Source organism: Equus quagga, chromosome 3, assembly GCF_021613505.1.
Source record: "Equus quagga isolate Etosha38 chromosome 3, UCLA_HA_Equagga_1.0, whole genome shotgun sequence".
NCBI classification, from domain to species: Eukaryota; Metazoa; Chordata; class Mammalia; order Perissodactyla; family Equidae; genus Equus; species Equus quagga.
In genome coordinates this window covers 73,729,861-73,746,346 of record NC_060269.1, presented here as the reverse complement: position 1 = coordinate 73,746,346, position 16,486 = coordinate 73,729,861, and the positions used below count along the sequence as shown (strand labels likewise).

Below are 16,486 nucleotides of genomic sequence, written 5' to 3'. Positions count from 1 at the left end.
TGTGCATTTGATATGGGAAGGAGAGAGAGAGAGTCAAGGATAGCATCCAGTTTTTCAGCTTAGTCAATGGAGCAGATGGTGATGCTGATGGCTGAGACAGGCAAAACAGGATTACCAGAAGGTTTTGACGGAGAAAGGATGGAGTGGATGAATTTCATTGGGGACAGGTTTAGACCCACTGAGTTGGAGTGGGGAGAGAGAGTTAGACATCAATCGGCAACAGGATGCGCAAGGCTGACCCTCAAGAGAGAAATCCAAACCAACCCAACCACTTCAGAAAACATCTACAGGCAGGTACAACTGCATCTACAACTGCAGCCAGAGGCGTGGCTGAGGCTGTAGAGAGAGCAGAAATCAGAAGAAAGAGGGCTCGGGACAGGACCCAAAGAGAGAACAAGAACAAGGCAGACACAGTTGCAGACAAGGAAGGGGCGTGTTTCAAGTCTGACATGTTGAACACCGTCAAAATTAACAGAGAGGTAAGGCCTGAGACACCCACTGTATTTAGCAATAAGAAATTTCTGGGTGACGTCCTAGAGAGTAACTCCAAGTCTGGGGACAGAGCCAGACAACAATGCATTGGGGAGTGACTGGAAGGTGAGGAAATGAGTGGGAATTCATACATTTCCACCACCCAGTTATGTACAGAAAGTGAGGCACACAGACTACTGGATTCGGGGATTCACAGCACAGGGACCCCATGAATGCAGCACCTTCCTAAAACCAGCACCGTGGGGAAGAACTGACACTTCAAAACCGGAAAGTCCATTCTCCCACACAGATTTGGACAACTGGTGATTCTGGCCAAATGACTTAATTGTGCCTCAGTTTCTGGGGAAACCGATCTGTTCTAATTCTCTCACAATACTGTTTTGAGTATCAAGTGTCAATATCACAAAAGGACATTGTAAGGTTAAAAGACAGCCTGTGGAGGAATTAATATCAGGTTGTAGAGCTAGTCCTGACTATTGCAGAGACAGCTTCAGCAGGAAATAATAATAATAACAACTTTTTTCTTTTTTTACTCAAACAAGACAGGAATATCAGCAGAGAACATCTTCCTGCTTCAAATGACTGTCCAGTTCCCAGTGGCTTCAAGAAACTGGCATCAGTGCCACCTTGACATCCAGGCCTTTGGATGACATAGGAGGCACTGGGCCTTTTGGGAAATAAACCAGCACCTCCGTGGGAGGATATTCTTCGTCATGAGGAGGAACCGTGGAAAGAACATAGGTTTTGAAGTCCAGTCGCCCTAGAGTGGAATCCTCACTCTTCCACTTCTGAGCCAGATGCCTCTGAGGGAGGTATGAAAGCAGCCAGGGCTGGGTCTCCCCATGGCAACACCTGGAGGACTTGGCCCCTGGGACGAGGCGGGTTAGCCGACAGTGTATAGGAACGCGGGGAGCACAGTGCCTGGCACATGGTAAGTGCTCCATAGACACTGCCGACCGTTCCCCTTAGGACAGGACCTGCTTCTTCCACCAGTGAAGGCCCTTCCCACAGCATTTACTTCAATGGCACTCATCCCCAGATTAGGGCCAGGCCAGTGTCCAGCTGTCCACCTTGACATGGGGAGGTGAAGTAACCACAGAATACACCTAAGTTCTGAGACACCTGCTCCTAAAGAAAACTGCAGACACCATGATTCCATATACAAACTGGATTACCTGGTGTCCTCAATCGCATCCGTCCCTCAACAAAACGGCCTGAGTGACTTCCAGCGCAGGTTCTGGATATTTACACACAGCGGGGTTTATACACATCAGAATCGGCCTACTGATTCTACCATTCCTTTCATTTGAAGTTCAAGCTAACTTTCACTATCTCTGTCCCCCAAGACACACCTCTCACTTCCCATCCCAATGAGACCACAGTGGCTCCTGTTCTGTACCTGCTTTCCGACTCACAAGGCCAGCAGAACATAGAGGGTCCTGGGTTCTTTCACACTGCAAAACTCAGACAGTGGCCCTCAAGTAAATCTTAAAACCACAGTTACATCAATTTCCGGAAGTATAGTATGGACTCCTAACCATCTACATTTCAGTAGTGATGTAAATTTTGGACAAAAATAAAACTAAAGCCTTAAAGATCTTATATATGCTCACCTGGTTCTTTTCTCTAACTATTCAGTTAGTTATAAAAAGTCAAAGTACTAAACATTTGGACCTTGAAGGCACACTACTACTTTTCAGGTTAACATCTTTGATCTAAATTCACAGATTTTTGTTTTTATTCTCCTTAAACTTCAGGCCAAGAAAAACAACAGAGGATCTTTGGGAGGAGACAGAAACCCAATGAAACCAGGCTCTGGTCTGCAGATTTCCTACGCGCCCACATCCCATCACCAGGAAGGTAATTCAGTGACAGTTTCATTTCTTTATAAGGCAAATCTCAAGCCTTGGTGAACCCATTTGGCTACTGAAACAGACAACTGGGAATAGTTTGAGAATAAATTAATCAGTTTCAATTACAAACAGGAACCTATTGTTATCTGGAGTTGGAGATGGGAAAAATCTCTCCGTTTCTTAGGCCGTCTAGAGTTTACTAACATTTTTTAATAACTTGCATTGTAAATGATCCTAATATTAACTGTTTGTACTTAGTAACATGTACAGTCCCTTGAGGAACCACCACTCTGAACACAAGTACTGTCTCGCAAACTCTGATTACCAAGCACATTAAGCTGCCTTCACTAAGGGGCTGCTTTTCTTTTCCCCGAGGAATGTCAAACCTTCTCAACTTCAGGCCTGAATTTCCAGTCCTATTTATATTCCTTTGATTCTCTCCCGACCTCCACTACCACCCAAAGAAACTGATAGACAGCATTCAGATGTACATTAAATTTAAAGGAAAAAAAAAAACCTTAACCTACAGTCATAGTTGAAAATCAATGGGTTTCTATGAGGGGGAAACGAAGTCGCCGCCCCTCAACATCTCCCCCGATACGTTTAGTCAGGAAACAGGAATACAGCGTGAACCTTGGAAAATAGAAAAACTGCAGATCTCCCACCCAGCTACTCGACTTTAAACAGCCCTAGAGGGGAATAAAGATCTCTCCCAACGAAGTCAGGAAGCTGAGCGGGGCCGGGCCCTCCGTCTCTGCGCGCCTGCGCACACCGCGCGGGCCGCCGACGCTCCGGGCAGGACGCAGGTGGGAGCCGGGCTCTCGCTCTGACAGGACGGAGAGAGCCAGAAGTAGCAGGGTCCTTCTAGAATCCTTCCAGAGTAAGAGTGAGAACAGAACTGAAAGTGCTAACACCATGCACGGTGTTTAGGGTTGCTTGAGGTCCTACCACTTATTGCGCGACACAGGTTGAGTTACTTAACCTCTCTGTACCATGTTTTTCTCCTGTATAAAATGAAGATAATAAATAGGATTGTTGTATGAAATGTGATAATACAAATAAATCAGTTAAAAGAGTTAGGTCACATAGTAAGAGACCAAAAATAAATCCTACATATAACTATTTATGTAATATACAAAAGGGTCTGTGTGATTCCTAGGTTAGTGGGTGAAGATGCAAGTTTGGGAGCTGGATATGGAAAAAATGAAGGGCATTTTTCCCATGTAGATCCCAGTCATACCTGGCATGGAGGCAAACCCAGCTTTTGACATCATAGTTAAATAAATTATGAGTGTCCCTCATTTTTCCAAAACCTCCTGCAAACAAGGATCACATTGTACACGGTCAACTTAAATGAGAGTGACATAATAGATGAGAATAGGTCCATTGTCGTGAAGGAAAGTGACCAGAGAGCTGAGTGCAACCTCGCCGTTCTGTCCCGCCCTTCTGTCCTGCCCTTCCAGTTTCTCACCTGAACAAGCACACTGGAAGGTATTCCGAGAAGATTTACCCCCACCATTTCTCAGAACGCAAAGGCCAAAAAAAAAAAAAAAAAAGCAGATGCTCTGTCTGTCCTCCCTCCCTGGTCAGGGCTTCTCAGAACTCCCTGTCTAATCCACCATTACCCTGCGCGAGGAGAAAGTGCACTAGATAACAACAAGCTGAGCATAGAGCATGCATGTCATGACTACAGACACACACACACACACACACACACACACACCCTCCTGTTTGCTAGCCTGGCCATCCACCGAAATAAGCCAAGAGTTAGCTCGCTGCCTCTCCCTCTGGCATCACTGGGCAGAAGCCACTGAAGGAAAAGATTTAACAATAGCTAAATGACCACTACAGGCTAAAGACTGAAGTAGAAAATATTGATCTTTGGAGCTTTTTCGTCTACTCTTCAGCCATGTCTGCACTTCCAGAGGAAGGCAGAGCCTTTATGCGGCCTCCTGATGGTCTCCAGGCTCAAGAATCACCACATCTCATGCGAACCACAGCAGTGTCCTCCTTAGCTCCCACCCTGATTCACTCCAACATATCCCACACTAGGAAACAGATGAATTTTCTGAAAACGCAAGTCTGATTCCATTCCACTTTTGTTTGTAATTCTTTAATTAGACATATCATTCTATCATGATTATAGTTTCATGTGCATATGTCATACCACCCCCTATAAACTATAAAGTCATGTTAGGGCCCAAACTATCTTACTCATATTAAAAAATCTTCACTAATTCATTCAAAAAATATATAATAAGTACATGTTATATACCAGGCACTACACTAGCCCCTCGAGAGCTGTGTCAGGCCATTCCCTTCAAGTTGTTTAAAATCATGTATGTGTACACGTGTTGCAACAGGGTGGGGGCGGATTTGCAGCCATATAAACAGAAAATTATAATACATATAAAATTATTTACATGTTATAATTGTAACAAGTTGTAATACGTCACAATTGCACAGGCACCAATTAATATAGGATCACATAGAAGGGGCTCCTATTACACCCGTGAGCAGATCAAGAAAGGCTCCTCAGAAGAAGTAATGTCTAAACCGATATCTGAAGCCTAAGCAGGTGTATATGGAGAACCAGGAACGGCAGGCAGTCCATTAAGACTGGAGTGGTGGCAAAGCATAAGACTTGAGAAGTATGCAGGTACTAGATCATAAAAGGGCTTAAGCCATATCAAAGTCTTTGAAGATTCTTCTGAAGGCATTTAATTGTTTTAATAAAATGAATATGATCAGATTTGTACTTTAAAACGATCACTCTAATTAGATAGTAGTCATTCAAATATTTGTTGAACACATGAATAGTTAAGTGTCATTAGCATAGTAAAAAATAGTTCAGGAATTCAAAAAAGAGGAAAATCAGCTAATCAGTGCTGCCTATAATGCCCCAAAAAGGTTTTATGGTGGAGTTTAACTGGGCTTTTAAAAATGTAGGGTTTTGATAAGGCAATTCAAAGAAAAGAAGGATATTCCAGTTGGAAACAGGAAGGATGCAAGGAAGGTTATGAGCTAAGTGGTTGAGCAAAAGTCTAAGGTGAATTCACTGAAGAGTGAATAGTTTAGTTTAGTGAGTGCTGGGTCTGGAGAGGCAGCGTGGCATCTCGGGGTCAGCCGGGATGATCGGAGGCATTTCCTGCAGCTTGGTGTGATAATCGGGAGAATGAGGGCCTGCCTTTTCGTCAAGCTCTTTAACCAATGTCTACACATAAGAACTTGGAGGCGAGGTGTCTGGAAGAGGAAATGAAGATAAAAGAACATCTGGAGAGTGAGCAGGGAACATCTGAACAAACAGAAGGTAGCACTGAGGCCATTCTGAAGCCCCATAAATTAACCGCCCAGGAATTCATTCAGCTGGGCTTCCCTGTGTGTTCTGGGAACTCCCCAAGACACATCAGACTTCCACCAGCCATGGGGCCCGGGACCCACTCACGGAAAAGGGCTCCCCACTCCCGCTGCGTGGGGGGCCTCTTCCACCTGCTCCGTGCACCCTCAGAAACCCTAAGAAGCAAAACAGTGCACTCGATTGTTCTGTTGTCTCCAGTTGGAATGCAGGTCACTTTGGTTTCCCAAAGCAACAGGTAAATCTAATAGTACTTAGAGATACCAAAAAAATATTAGAAAACCTTCCAGAATTGTCTAACAGGCCTCCAGAGGACAGCTGTCTGTTACGTGAGAAAAGCTGGCCTAAGAAATATGACAGCCCTCATCCAAAGGAACAACATCATTTGTGAGTAACTCACAGAAGATTCAATGAATTCCTGGCCCACAGAAATAAATTCTACTTTCTTAGCCTTTTTGAAAGTCAGAAAACCAAGCTTCTCACAGTAGGCCCATACATTATTTATTCTACTTTGTTGCAAGTGAGGAAACCCAAATTGTCTTCTTCAGGGTATACAGACATTAATGACCCTAAATTTTGCTCCAAATTGGACGGTTTCCTGCTGGAGCAGATATGAATGATGGCAAATTAATGGGTTCTTCTGGAATGGCATTTCATTTGTTATCATTTAACTGATGATTCTTGTTTTCATTAGGACTTTCTAGAACATCAAATAGATGTTTGTTAGCCCTGATTAAGTGATAAATTTTCCTTGGCTTCCTTTTGTTTCCAAAGTAATCATGGGCTTCCTGCTGTCTCTTTTTGTTGCCCACAAAGGCTATAATGAGGGTAGTTAAATATGCAAATATGAAAATGGGAAACAAGGTGTCAACATACGTATAATTTACTTACTGAGGCATCCTACTTACTCATAAACTGGGAATCATATAGCTAATAAACTGAACCAATTTTCCTAAATAATTTAGGCATATTTTGCAGTGTCTCTGCCTAGGGTAGCTCAGGGGTCAGGGGTTTTATAACTCATCGACACCTCCACATGCTGCAAGACCAGGAGATAAGGTGTCAAAACAATGTGTGGGCAGCAGATACGCAGCCGCAAGTCCAGCCGCCACACTTCTTCCCCATCAGATGACCGCCCTTCTCCTGCCCGGAGACATGGCGGTCAGCTCAACAGTTTCCCTATTGGAAGAGAAAAGACTGCAACTCAACGGAAAATAGAAAGTTGTTTGCTTTGTTTTATTTTCTAAAACATCAATATAATATATGGGAATTTCAGTTTTTCCAACTGAATACCATTTCTCAGACATTAAACCATATATATAACACCATGCCAGGACGGGAACTATAGATAGTTTACTAAAGAACATGCACAGGCGGACCACAAAGCCCTTCGAGATCAAAGGGGGGTCACCCTCTGATACCCCACAGCATCAGAAAGTTCTACTTCTTCTTCTTTTTTTTTTTTTTTTGCGGAAGATTGGCCCTGAGCTAACAGCTGCTGCCAATCCTCCTCTTTTTGCTGAGGAAGCCTGGCCCTGAGCTAACACCTGTGCCCATCTTCCTCTACTTTACATGTGGGACGCCTTCCATGGCATGGCTTGCCAAGCGGTGCCAAGTCCGCACCCAGGATCCTAACCGGCGAACCCTGGGCCGCTGAAGCAGAACGTCCAAACTTAACCCCTGGGCAACCGGGCCAGCCCTCTACTTCTTCTTAAGTATTGTATGTTTTAAATGAGGTAAGATATTTCTAACAAAAAGAATGCCAACCTATGTATAATGTTATTATCAAGGACTTTATCTGATGAGTTTGCCTGACTGCAGTCTCCGGTCAGACGCTGAGAAATGCTGATTCCCAAGGGCGGAGTGTACCGTGCAGCATCTCCCAAACATCCTGGACCGCAAAACCATTTTGTAACACAAACTAAGATCGCCCAGAAGTGAGGAACAAGGTGGAAAATACTGCGCACTGCTATTCATCATCAGCATCACTGGAGCAAGAGCAGGAGGGACACACTCGGGCGCTGACTCACCTGAGTTTCACAAGTGGGAGGGGTTCGGAGGAGGGCGCTGAGAGCACACAGTGGACCTCACGATTCTGAGACAGTATGTCACAGAATATTTATTATGGAAAGAACTGGGGCTCTATCATCTACTTTTTGAAATTAATTAACACGTATGATCTTAGTTGCTCCTAGGTAATTCACAGCTGGCCTTAAATCCTAGGAATTACCAAATGCCTAAATAATACTGTGTATACCTACTAAGACATATATTTTTAATTTTGAATGACTATCAGAATCAAACATTTGACCTGACAGATAACTAAAAACTAAGACTTTAAACCCAGTTTGCCCACCAACTGGGTGTGTGCCTCGGTTTCCCGGGCTCCTGGGCTCCCCCACGTCGTACAGTAGGCCCCTCAGCTCTGGACGCGTGCTGTAACGCACAGGAAGACAGAACTGCACCGGCTCTCGCTGGCAGGTGTCACCCACGGAGCACCTGCTCCGGGCGGGGGGAAGGGAGCCGCTGTCCTTGCCGGGAAGATTTCAGCGCGCCATTCCTAGCTAAAAAGCATCTCTTAAGATGCTTCTCACCCTCACCTACTTCATAAACTTTTCTGTAAAATCCTGTAACCCAAGCCTCTGACCTCTCAGCTCATCAGGCATAAAACTGTCACCTCTGGTCCCCTCACTGCCGGCCTTTAACCCCGGCTAAGAAGCCCGGTCTGGTGAAAAGCAAGCGCCGCCAGTTACGGCCTCGTCCTGGGAAAACGCAAGGAGACCCTTTCCCCTGAGCCCTTCCCGAAGACCGCGCGCGCGCGCACGGCGCCCGGGGGCCGGGCCGGCCGGCCGCCTACCTGGTTGAAGTGCAGCCGCCCGGGCTCGGGGGCGCCCTCCGCGGGCGCGGCTCCCAGCTGCTCCAGCAGGCGCCCGAGCTGCGCCGCCGACAGGCTCCGATTCGCGCCGAACACGCTCAGCACATCCTCGCTGAAGGCCAGCCCGGGGCCCGCCGCCGCCGCCCCTCCGAGGCCGGCGGCCGCCAGCAGCAGGAGCCCGGCCAGCGCCCGGCCCGGGGCCATCCTGGCGGGAGCCGCCCCTCGAGGGCCCGAGCCGGGCTGGAGCGCACAGGGACGCGCCGGGCGCACCGGCGTCGGCGCCCAAGGGCGCGCGGGTCAGGCGTTGGCGCGGGTCCGAGTCAGCGCGGCGCGGGGCGCCCCTGGTCCTCCGCCGCCTTCGAAGGAGAAGCAGCCCGTGACCTGCGGAGCATTGAAGTGGCGGTGCACCCTGGGGTGGGCAGCTCTAGGCAGCGCGCGCCCCCGGGCCTCCTGGAGAGCCTGAGATAGAGGACAAATGGGGACAGAGATAAAGGCCACCGGGCCACCAGCCGGCCGGCCCCGGGAGCACTGCCTGGCCAGAGCCTTCGAACGCCCGGCCGGGCATGGGGCCAACTGCCCCGGAGCCGGTTTGCAAACGCCCCAGGATTTGCGAACAGTGTGGTGACACACGATCCTCCCGGATATAAAGCCCCAAACCACGCCACCTCTTAGGGAGAACTCAACCCACGCTCTCTGTAGAAGCCCACCTCCTCTTCCTGTCTTTCTGCGTAATTCCCTCCGAGCAAACTTAGAAGGGCTGAGACCTGCAGTCCTCAAGGAGCTTCAGGAGTGGCCCCTTCGGAGTCGTGGGGTTTGGGAGTCTAAAGGGACCCTCCCTCTCCCAAGTCTCTTCTCTGGGCTTGGCAACTAGTGGGAAGGACTCGCTAGCCTGCTGACCTCTCCCCTCGCCTGTTTGCCAGGTTCTGCCTCCCTGCGTCTCTGTGTGTCCACGAGAGTCCCTGTCTGTCTCAACACTACCTCTGGCAAGTCCGCTGTGAAACTCCGAGATCCGGCCCTGCGCCCTTTACAGATAAGGGGAGGAGGGCCCTGTCCCCGCCTCTGCGGCACGTGGTGACACACTCCCCCAGCCTGAACTCCCGGGCGCGTCCACGCCGGGGCGCAGAGCCGCGGGCCGCTCCCCTTCGCCCGGGTGGCGCGAGCGCAGCCTCAGCCAAGCCGGCTCCCCGCCCTCATCCCGGGGGTTACCTGAACGCCACCTCCGTGTCGGTGCTCCTAGCCTGCTTTCTGGTCTCGGTGGTCTCTTTGTTACCTTGATAAAACCAGCTTCCTGGAATAGAGTCTGGAGCCCCTGGCATTGTCTAAGAGATTAGCAGGAATTGCTTTTTTGTCTTACTTCTTAAACTCGGAGGAGAAAAAGGAAACGAACTCTGTAGCGTGGTGGTGGACTAGCTAAGCCAGCACAGCCCAAGCAGGCCCTTCCTGACGCCGCACGGGATATCCGCAGATCAGAATGGATGTTTGTTCAGATGACGGTTCAAGAAAGGCTGGCTTAGGTGTGAGGTCAACAAGTTGTGCAAAGTGAATGCGGTGTTTGGGGGCAAAGGTTGTGTCTGGATATAATTGTCCAGAAATAAAGTGAAACCCTGGTTCGCTGTTATGTGGCCAAGGACAATAAGAAGAATTCCAAGTGGTGTTCTTTCCTTTCACGGGGAGAGTCTACGGCCTCCTAGAACAGCACATTTTAAAAGAGTCACTATGTCCACACAGGAGCAAGTAGATGGGGAAGGGGAAAGAATCTCATCTCCCGTGAGGAACTTAGATATAACCTGGAAGAGACAGGGAGAGAAAATCCCAGAAATATGAGGATCTAGGCAGACATAACTGATGGGCTGTCATATGGAGCTGGTTTAACCGTGTTCTGTCTAACTCCGGAGGGCAGAAGGCTGCAGTAACAGGACAAAGGTACCAAGAGGAAGGCTTCCGCAGAATATAAAGGACAACTGCTGTGTGAGGTGGTGATTTCCCCGTGATTGAAAGTGAGTCAGATGTGTGGGTATCTGGTGGAAGGATTCCTGCCTTGGAAGGAGATCAACAAAATGATCTTGACGGTGTGTCCCTTCCAGTTATAAAGTCAGTATATTGGTTAATATTAATTTACAGAGTTACACTGGTGCAAAGAGGGCAAATATTTCACCCAAGAGTCAGAAGTAAGTTCGTATCACAGTTAAGCTCTTAAATCACACAGCTAATGGGACTCTTCAGGATTTTTATTGGATTCTTTTTTTTTTCTTGAGGAACATTAGCCCTGAGCTAACTACTGCCAATCTTCCTCTTTTTGCTGAGGAAGACTGGCCCTGAGCTAACATCCATGCCCATCTTCCTGGAGAACCCCGGGCTGCCAAGAAGCAGAACTTGCGAACTTAACTGCTGCGCCACCGGGCTGGCCCCTGGATTCTTAAATGAAATTTATTACCTGCTTTTCCTTTTGACCTCAGTGATTCAAGGTGATTCTTGGAAATTAATGAACACTGTAGATGGTTCATCTGCACCCAACAGGTTGTTCGTTCCCGGCTTGAACTGCAAAAACCAATAAGATGTTGGATTTTTCCACAAATGTAAATGAATTTTGAATAATACAAATTTTATACTGTGGATTTTTTTAAGTTAAATTTTATTTATTGGTCATTCATATCTATGCACATACCTTATTTTTCTTGGAAATTTGCCTTAAAAGTCAAATAATTTTAAAGTATAATAATGAAGGGAACATGCCAAGAACACTGGCCAGGATGTTGAAAGATGTCCTTGCTCTTTCTGACTCTGTCACCTGGGAAACCCGGAAAAGTCGTTTGACCTGACCAGGAGTCACTTCCCTCATCTCCGAAACAAGGAAATTGGGATAGAAGAACAAGTGTGCGTTGCAGCCTTTTTATTTCTAAATATTCAGTGTAGAAGTTCTCTCTCAGAATAAAACATGAAACACCTGGAAGAGGAGTAAAAGTTCACTTCTCCAATGGAAAGAACATTTAACATCAAATCTTACTTTTTCTAATAACTTCACATTTTTCTCAGTCCAAATCTTTTGTTACTGTTGTAAATAAGGAAGAAGTTGGCCTCTTTTAAACTTTCTCATCACTCATTTCCCTGTGGAAGGACTAATGAGCAAATCTAAGAGACAGGTGTTTCTTTCCCTTCTTCCCCTCTCCTTCTCTTCCTCTGCCTTCCAGTCCTAGAGCCATTAGGTGGAACATGGTGTGATAAGCAGTTTCCGTACGGAGGGCAGTCACAGACCCCGAAGAGGGATACTGGAGCCTGAGCAAGAGAAGAGGGTATCCAAGTAGGAGGGACACTTAGTGTGCAGGCAGGGTGACAAGGGTGTCCAGACTGGAGGAGGGAACGTGGAAAGTCAGAAGGTATATCCCTAATGCCGTAAGAGTGTGTGCATGCACCCCAACACAGAATGTCAGCACCTGAGTATCATGAGGCGAGCATCCTTCCCAGCACGGTTTGTCAGAGCCCAGGCTGGAGAGGGAACAATGGCCTGGGGTGGGGTGTCAGAGCCAGGGCAAAGATTGGAGGGCATCCATGGGTCTGTAGGGAGAGAAAGAGAGGCAGCCAAGTGTGGAGCATCAGAGTCTGGGTAGGTGAGGAAGTCGTCCACGCTTGATAGAGGCCCGGCACAGACTGTCAGAGATGGGCAAGGGTGGGGAGGGAGACCCCGCCGAGCAGCAGCAGGTGATACCAGTGTCTAAGCAGTGAGGCGGGCTGCCTGACAGGGGGTGTGCGATAGCATGAGTTATAATAAGGAATATGTATTTGGCCTTCATCCTTGTTTCTGGCACAAAGCTCCTAAAACCCTTGGAATTTCCTAAGTGATGAGAGTGTTAAAGATGTCTCCTGTTATGCAACTGAGGTGACCTTTGGACAAGACTTACCGTGGGAGCTGGTTCCCAGTAAAACCAACCGTGTGATTAGTGGGTTGGACCTTTCAGTCTGACGTCTTCACCTCTGGGGAAGGGAGAGGGCCTGGAGGTTGAATCAATCATCAATGGGCAATGATTTAATCAATCATACCTATGTAATGAAACCTCCATAAAAACTGGAAAGGACAGGGTTCAAAGGGCTGTGGGGTTGGTGAATACCTGGAGATTCATGGAAAGTGGGTTGCTCAGAAAGGGTATGGAAGCTCCATGCCCTTTCCCCACACCTTGCCCTATGCCTCTCTTCCATCTGGCTGTTCCCGAGTTATATCCTTTTATAATAAACTGGGGATCTAGCAAGTAAATTGTTTCTCTTGAGTTCTGTGAGTCATTGACAACCTGGACTTTGTGACTGGCTTTTAGGGGGAGGGTGCAGTCTTATAGGACTGAGCCCTGTACCCGTGGGATCTGATGCTATCTCCAGGTAGAAAGTGTCAGGTTTGGGTTGAATTGTAGGACACTCAGTTGGTGTCTGAGAATTGCTTGAATGTATGTGGAAACCCCCCATATTGAAATTTGGGTGCAGAATTATAGGGTGTCAAAACCTAAGGAGGAGAAGCAGAAAATCAGCGGGGAAAGTGATGGAAGCAGAAATAGAAGATTAGTTATACATAAGGAGATTCATTAAATAAGTGAATATATTAGATAATCATAGCCAGTTTTCTCATGGTCAAGGAAGAGAGTTGCAATCATGGAGAGGGAGAAAACCAGAGTGAGCCCATGGGGTTGCGTTGGAATTGGAGAGATCAATGTCGATTTGCAGTTTTCAGGATATAAGCAGATAAAAATTGACGTAGTTGTAAATAATCCCTGGCTCTGTCCGCTGGGAGGGTCTGGGAACAGCCAGGAGCACACCTAGGGCCCTGAGCTTGGCTCCTGAAAACAATTCTCCACTAACAGGAACCTGGGCTCCTTAGAAAAAGGGTTGATTCCAGGACTGGGCAGGCAAAGAACAAGAGGAACCTGGAATCTCGTGTGCCTGCAAGCAAGGAAGCGCTCAAAGAATATAGGAAATACATAGTAAAGTATTCCAAGAGAATGGAGCGTCCAAACGGAAACCTACACGCAAATGATTCAGGGCGAAAGGTCTTTGAACTGTACTTGCATCTTTTCTGTAAGTTTGTAATTGCTTCAAAATTTTAAAAAAATAAAACACTGAGTATTAACAAGGAAAAGAGAAAGTTCCTACAACAAATTACATAGAAATTAAAACCAGAATTTTGCCAAACTCCCAGCTTGATAATACTCAGTGAAATTAATTGACTCATTCAATACCTATTTTTAACATCTGCATTACAGTCCGTGCTGTCTGGGAACACAAGAGTGAAAAGATGCGCTTTATTTTACCTGTAAGAAGCCTATAGCTAAGGTTAGCCACAAGTGACGAGGTTGCTGGCATGGAGATTTGAAAGGCTGAGTGGAGAGAGATAGGAGCACCTGTGTCTGCAGAAGATGCTGCGCAAAGCATTGACAGGGCAGGGAGCCCTCGAACTTGAAGGACAAGTAGAAGTTTGACAGAAAGGCAGGGAGAAGAAGCACATCCAGGGTGAAGAAATGCAAAAGAAAAAGCTCTGAGAGACTTGAAGGAGCAAGGGAAACTACAAGAGGGCTTTTGGAACTGGAGAGTCTGAAGCAGAAAGGCAGGACCTGACGGGACCTGGAACAGTCTCAAAGGTCCAATGGGTCAAAGGTCATCTAGTGATGCTTCAAAACATTCTTTATGACCGTCCGCAGGAAGAATCTCACTGGTGAACTTAAACCTCCTTTTTCCTATATTATAGGCATCAAATAATATTCATTCTTTATTATTATAAACATCACACATAAAATTCTCAAATAAGAGCAGGATGATGACTCTATGCAGACTGTACATGACTGTCCAGCCATCAGTGCGACAGACAGTGCAGGTGGAATCAGATTTCTGCAAGTCCTTTCTGAATTTAATTCCTAATCTACAAAATGGGGATTACAATAATGGCCTGCTCAATCTACATCACTGAATAACTGTGAGCATCAGATAAGATGTGTAAAAACTCTCTATGAACCATAAGACAGAATGTCGTTGTTACCATAAGCTAACCAGGTAGGTTGATGTGACCTGTGTCATTGGCCCTGAGAACTGCCATTGGGAAATGGATGAGAACACCCAAGATCACCCTGAGGAAAGACTGCTTTATACAGAACAAAATTCTTGAGGGTTTTTTTCCAGGAAATTAAATCACTAATCAGAAATGGAAAGAACCATAGACCCTATAGAGTCAATCTGGGCATTTTGGAGCAAGGAAAGGAAAACTCAGGAGAGTTAAGTGAAATGGTGCAGAAACACAACGCACTTGGACTGGAACAGAGGCCCGACTCTGCCTCTTTCCATTTTACCATCAAAAGCAAACACTCGTCAGTGTTTGAGAATAATATGAGTGTGACTTTAATTTGATTGAGAAGTGAAACTGGAAATTGTGTTCGCCTGTGTTTTTCCTGCCTCTTCTTCCTCCTTCCTCTTTAGTTCTTTTCTGATGCACCCACATCCCCATTCAGCTCGGCTCACTCAGCATGACCTCACCATGGTTTCTGTGCTTTATCATTCCATATATTTTTTAAAGATATTTTTAGAATTTTCAGAAAATTTATATGAACTGTCATAGAAAGATGTCGAATCAATAAATGAAACTGTAAGAGCAGAATACGTCATAAAACAATATAAACAGCAATGTGTGTATGTGTATTTGCACTTAACAAAGATCTTGGAGAATATGCACCAGCTGTTTACAAGGTTTTCCTCCTAAGGAGTAGGTTTGGGGAACAAGGAATTCAGAGGGACGAATGACCCCTTTCTCTGGAGAGAAAAACGAGGGCAATGTACCTTTTTCTTTCTACACTTCTGTGGTGTTTGAATTTTTCAAAAGGTGTCTCTTACTTTTATAAAGGAATAATAAAGGAAAGGAATAAAAACTTATCAAAATGTAGATGGTGCCGGCAGTCTAGGTGGCTTCTGAAATGGGGATGCGGAGAGTCAGGATCAGTGTGTCTCCACAGGCCCATGAGGAGAATCCTGAGCCGCAGACACAAGGATCCCATGCTGTGCGGTTGGCAGGCTTCCTTATCACAGGGAGCTAACAGAAATAGCACACATTTACAAAAATAGCCCTGAAAGGCATCCAACTGCTTTCACTCTCTGAATCTTGATTAGCCCCAGGTCTTTGATGCAGAATGGGGCAAACTGAGCAATAGGTGTGCATAATTCTCCTTGGAAGGGGTACTTCCCGTATCTCAACTCTCTGGGGGTCAGAGTCCCAAAGCTTGAGTGAAATCAAGCCGATCGGAAATATCACATGTGAGAACAATTAAGAATTTTGTTTTCAATGTAAGAGCTTAATACAAAGCCTACCTTAGGCAAATTCATGGAATGGAACTTAATAGAAAGCCTGCCTTAGGCAAATTCACAGAATGAAACTGTGACAAGAAGTCTTTTCTAGGTTCTCGGCTCCTTAGTAGCCAGACCCACACCCTCTTCCCTTGCCTTCCCTTCCTTCAAATCTTCTAATCCCAGTATGGTATCTCCATTTACATTAAAATATAAAAGATTGAGAACTAAAAAGTGATAACTGACCCAGGCACTATTTACAATTTTTTTGGCCAATGGTATTGATGAGGATCAAGGCTGCCCCTGCCCCAGGGAGAGAAGCCCAAGGCATCCTGCCCTACAAACTGATCTATATCATCCTCCAAGAAGCATAGGACGTCCTGACTTAATCTGATCTGATTCTCATCTAAAGTTCTAGGACCACCCAATAACCAGACCCCACCTGCACTGATACCATTTTAACGATTTTTTTTTACACAATCTTTCCTTTGTCTTGTAAAGAAATAACTCATATATCTATGCCTTATAAATTTAGTCCTGCCCTCAACCCATTGCAGCTCTTACTGCCCATGGGTCCTGTCCCCATGCCTGCAGCTCTTCACTGCCCAT

The 16,486-nt window shown here is 46.2% G+C and overlaps 1 protein-coding gene across 5 annotated transcripts in view; it reads right to left on the bottom strand.

Moving 5' to 3' along the window:
• SLC39A8 (solute carrier family 39 member 8) overlaps nt 1–9,603 on the bottom strand; it is a 67,964-nt gene extending 58,361 nt beyond the window's left edge. The window contains exons 1-2 of one of the 5 annotated variants that reach the window (XM_046657436.1): nt 9,554–9,603; nt 8,558–9,034 (exon numbers count right to left, since the gene is read on the bottom strand). In XM_046657436.1, coding sequence (XP_046513392.1) covers nt 8,558–8,779 — 222 coding nt within the window. In that variant the 5' untranslated portion in view covers nt 8,780–9,034; nt 9,554–9,603. Of the gene's footprint in view, nt 1–8,557; nt 9,035–9,282 lie in introns of all 5 variants that reach the window. The other 4 variants (XM_046657435.1, XM_046657433.1, XM_046657434.1 and 1 more) reach the window with 4 other exon arrangements.
• Nucleotides 9,604–16,486: the final 6,883 nt, after the last annotated feature.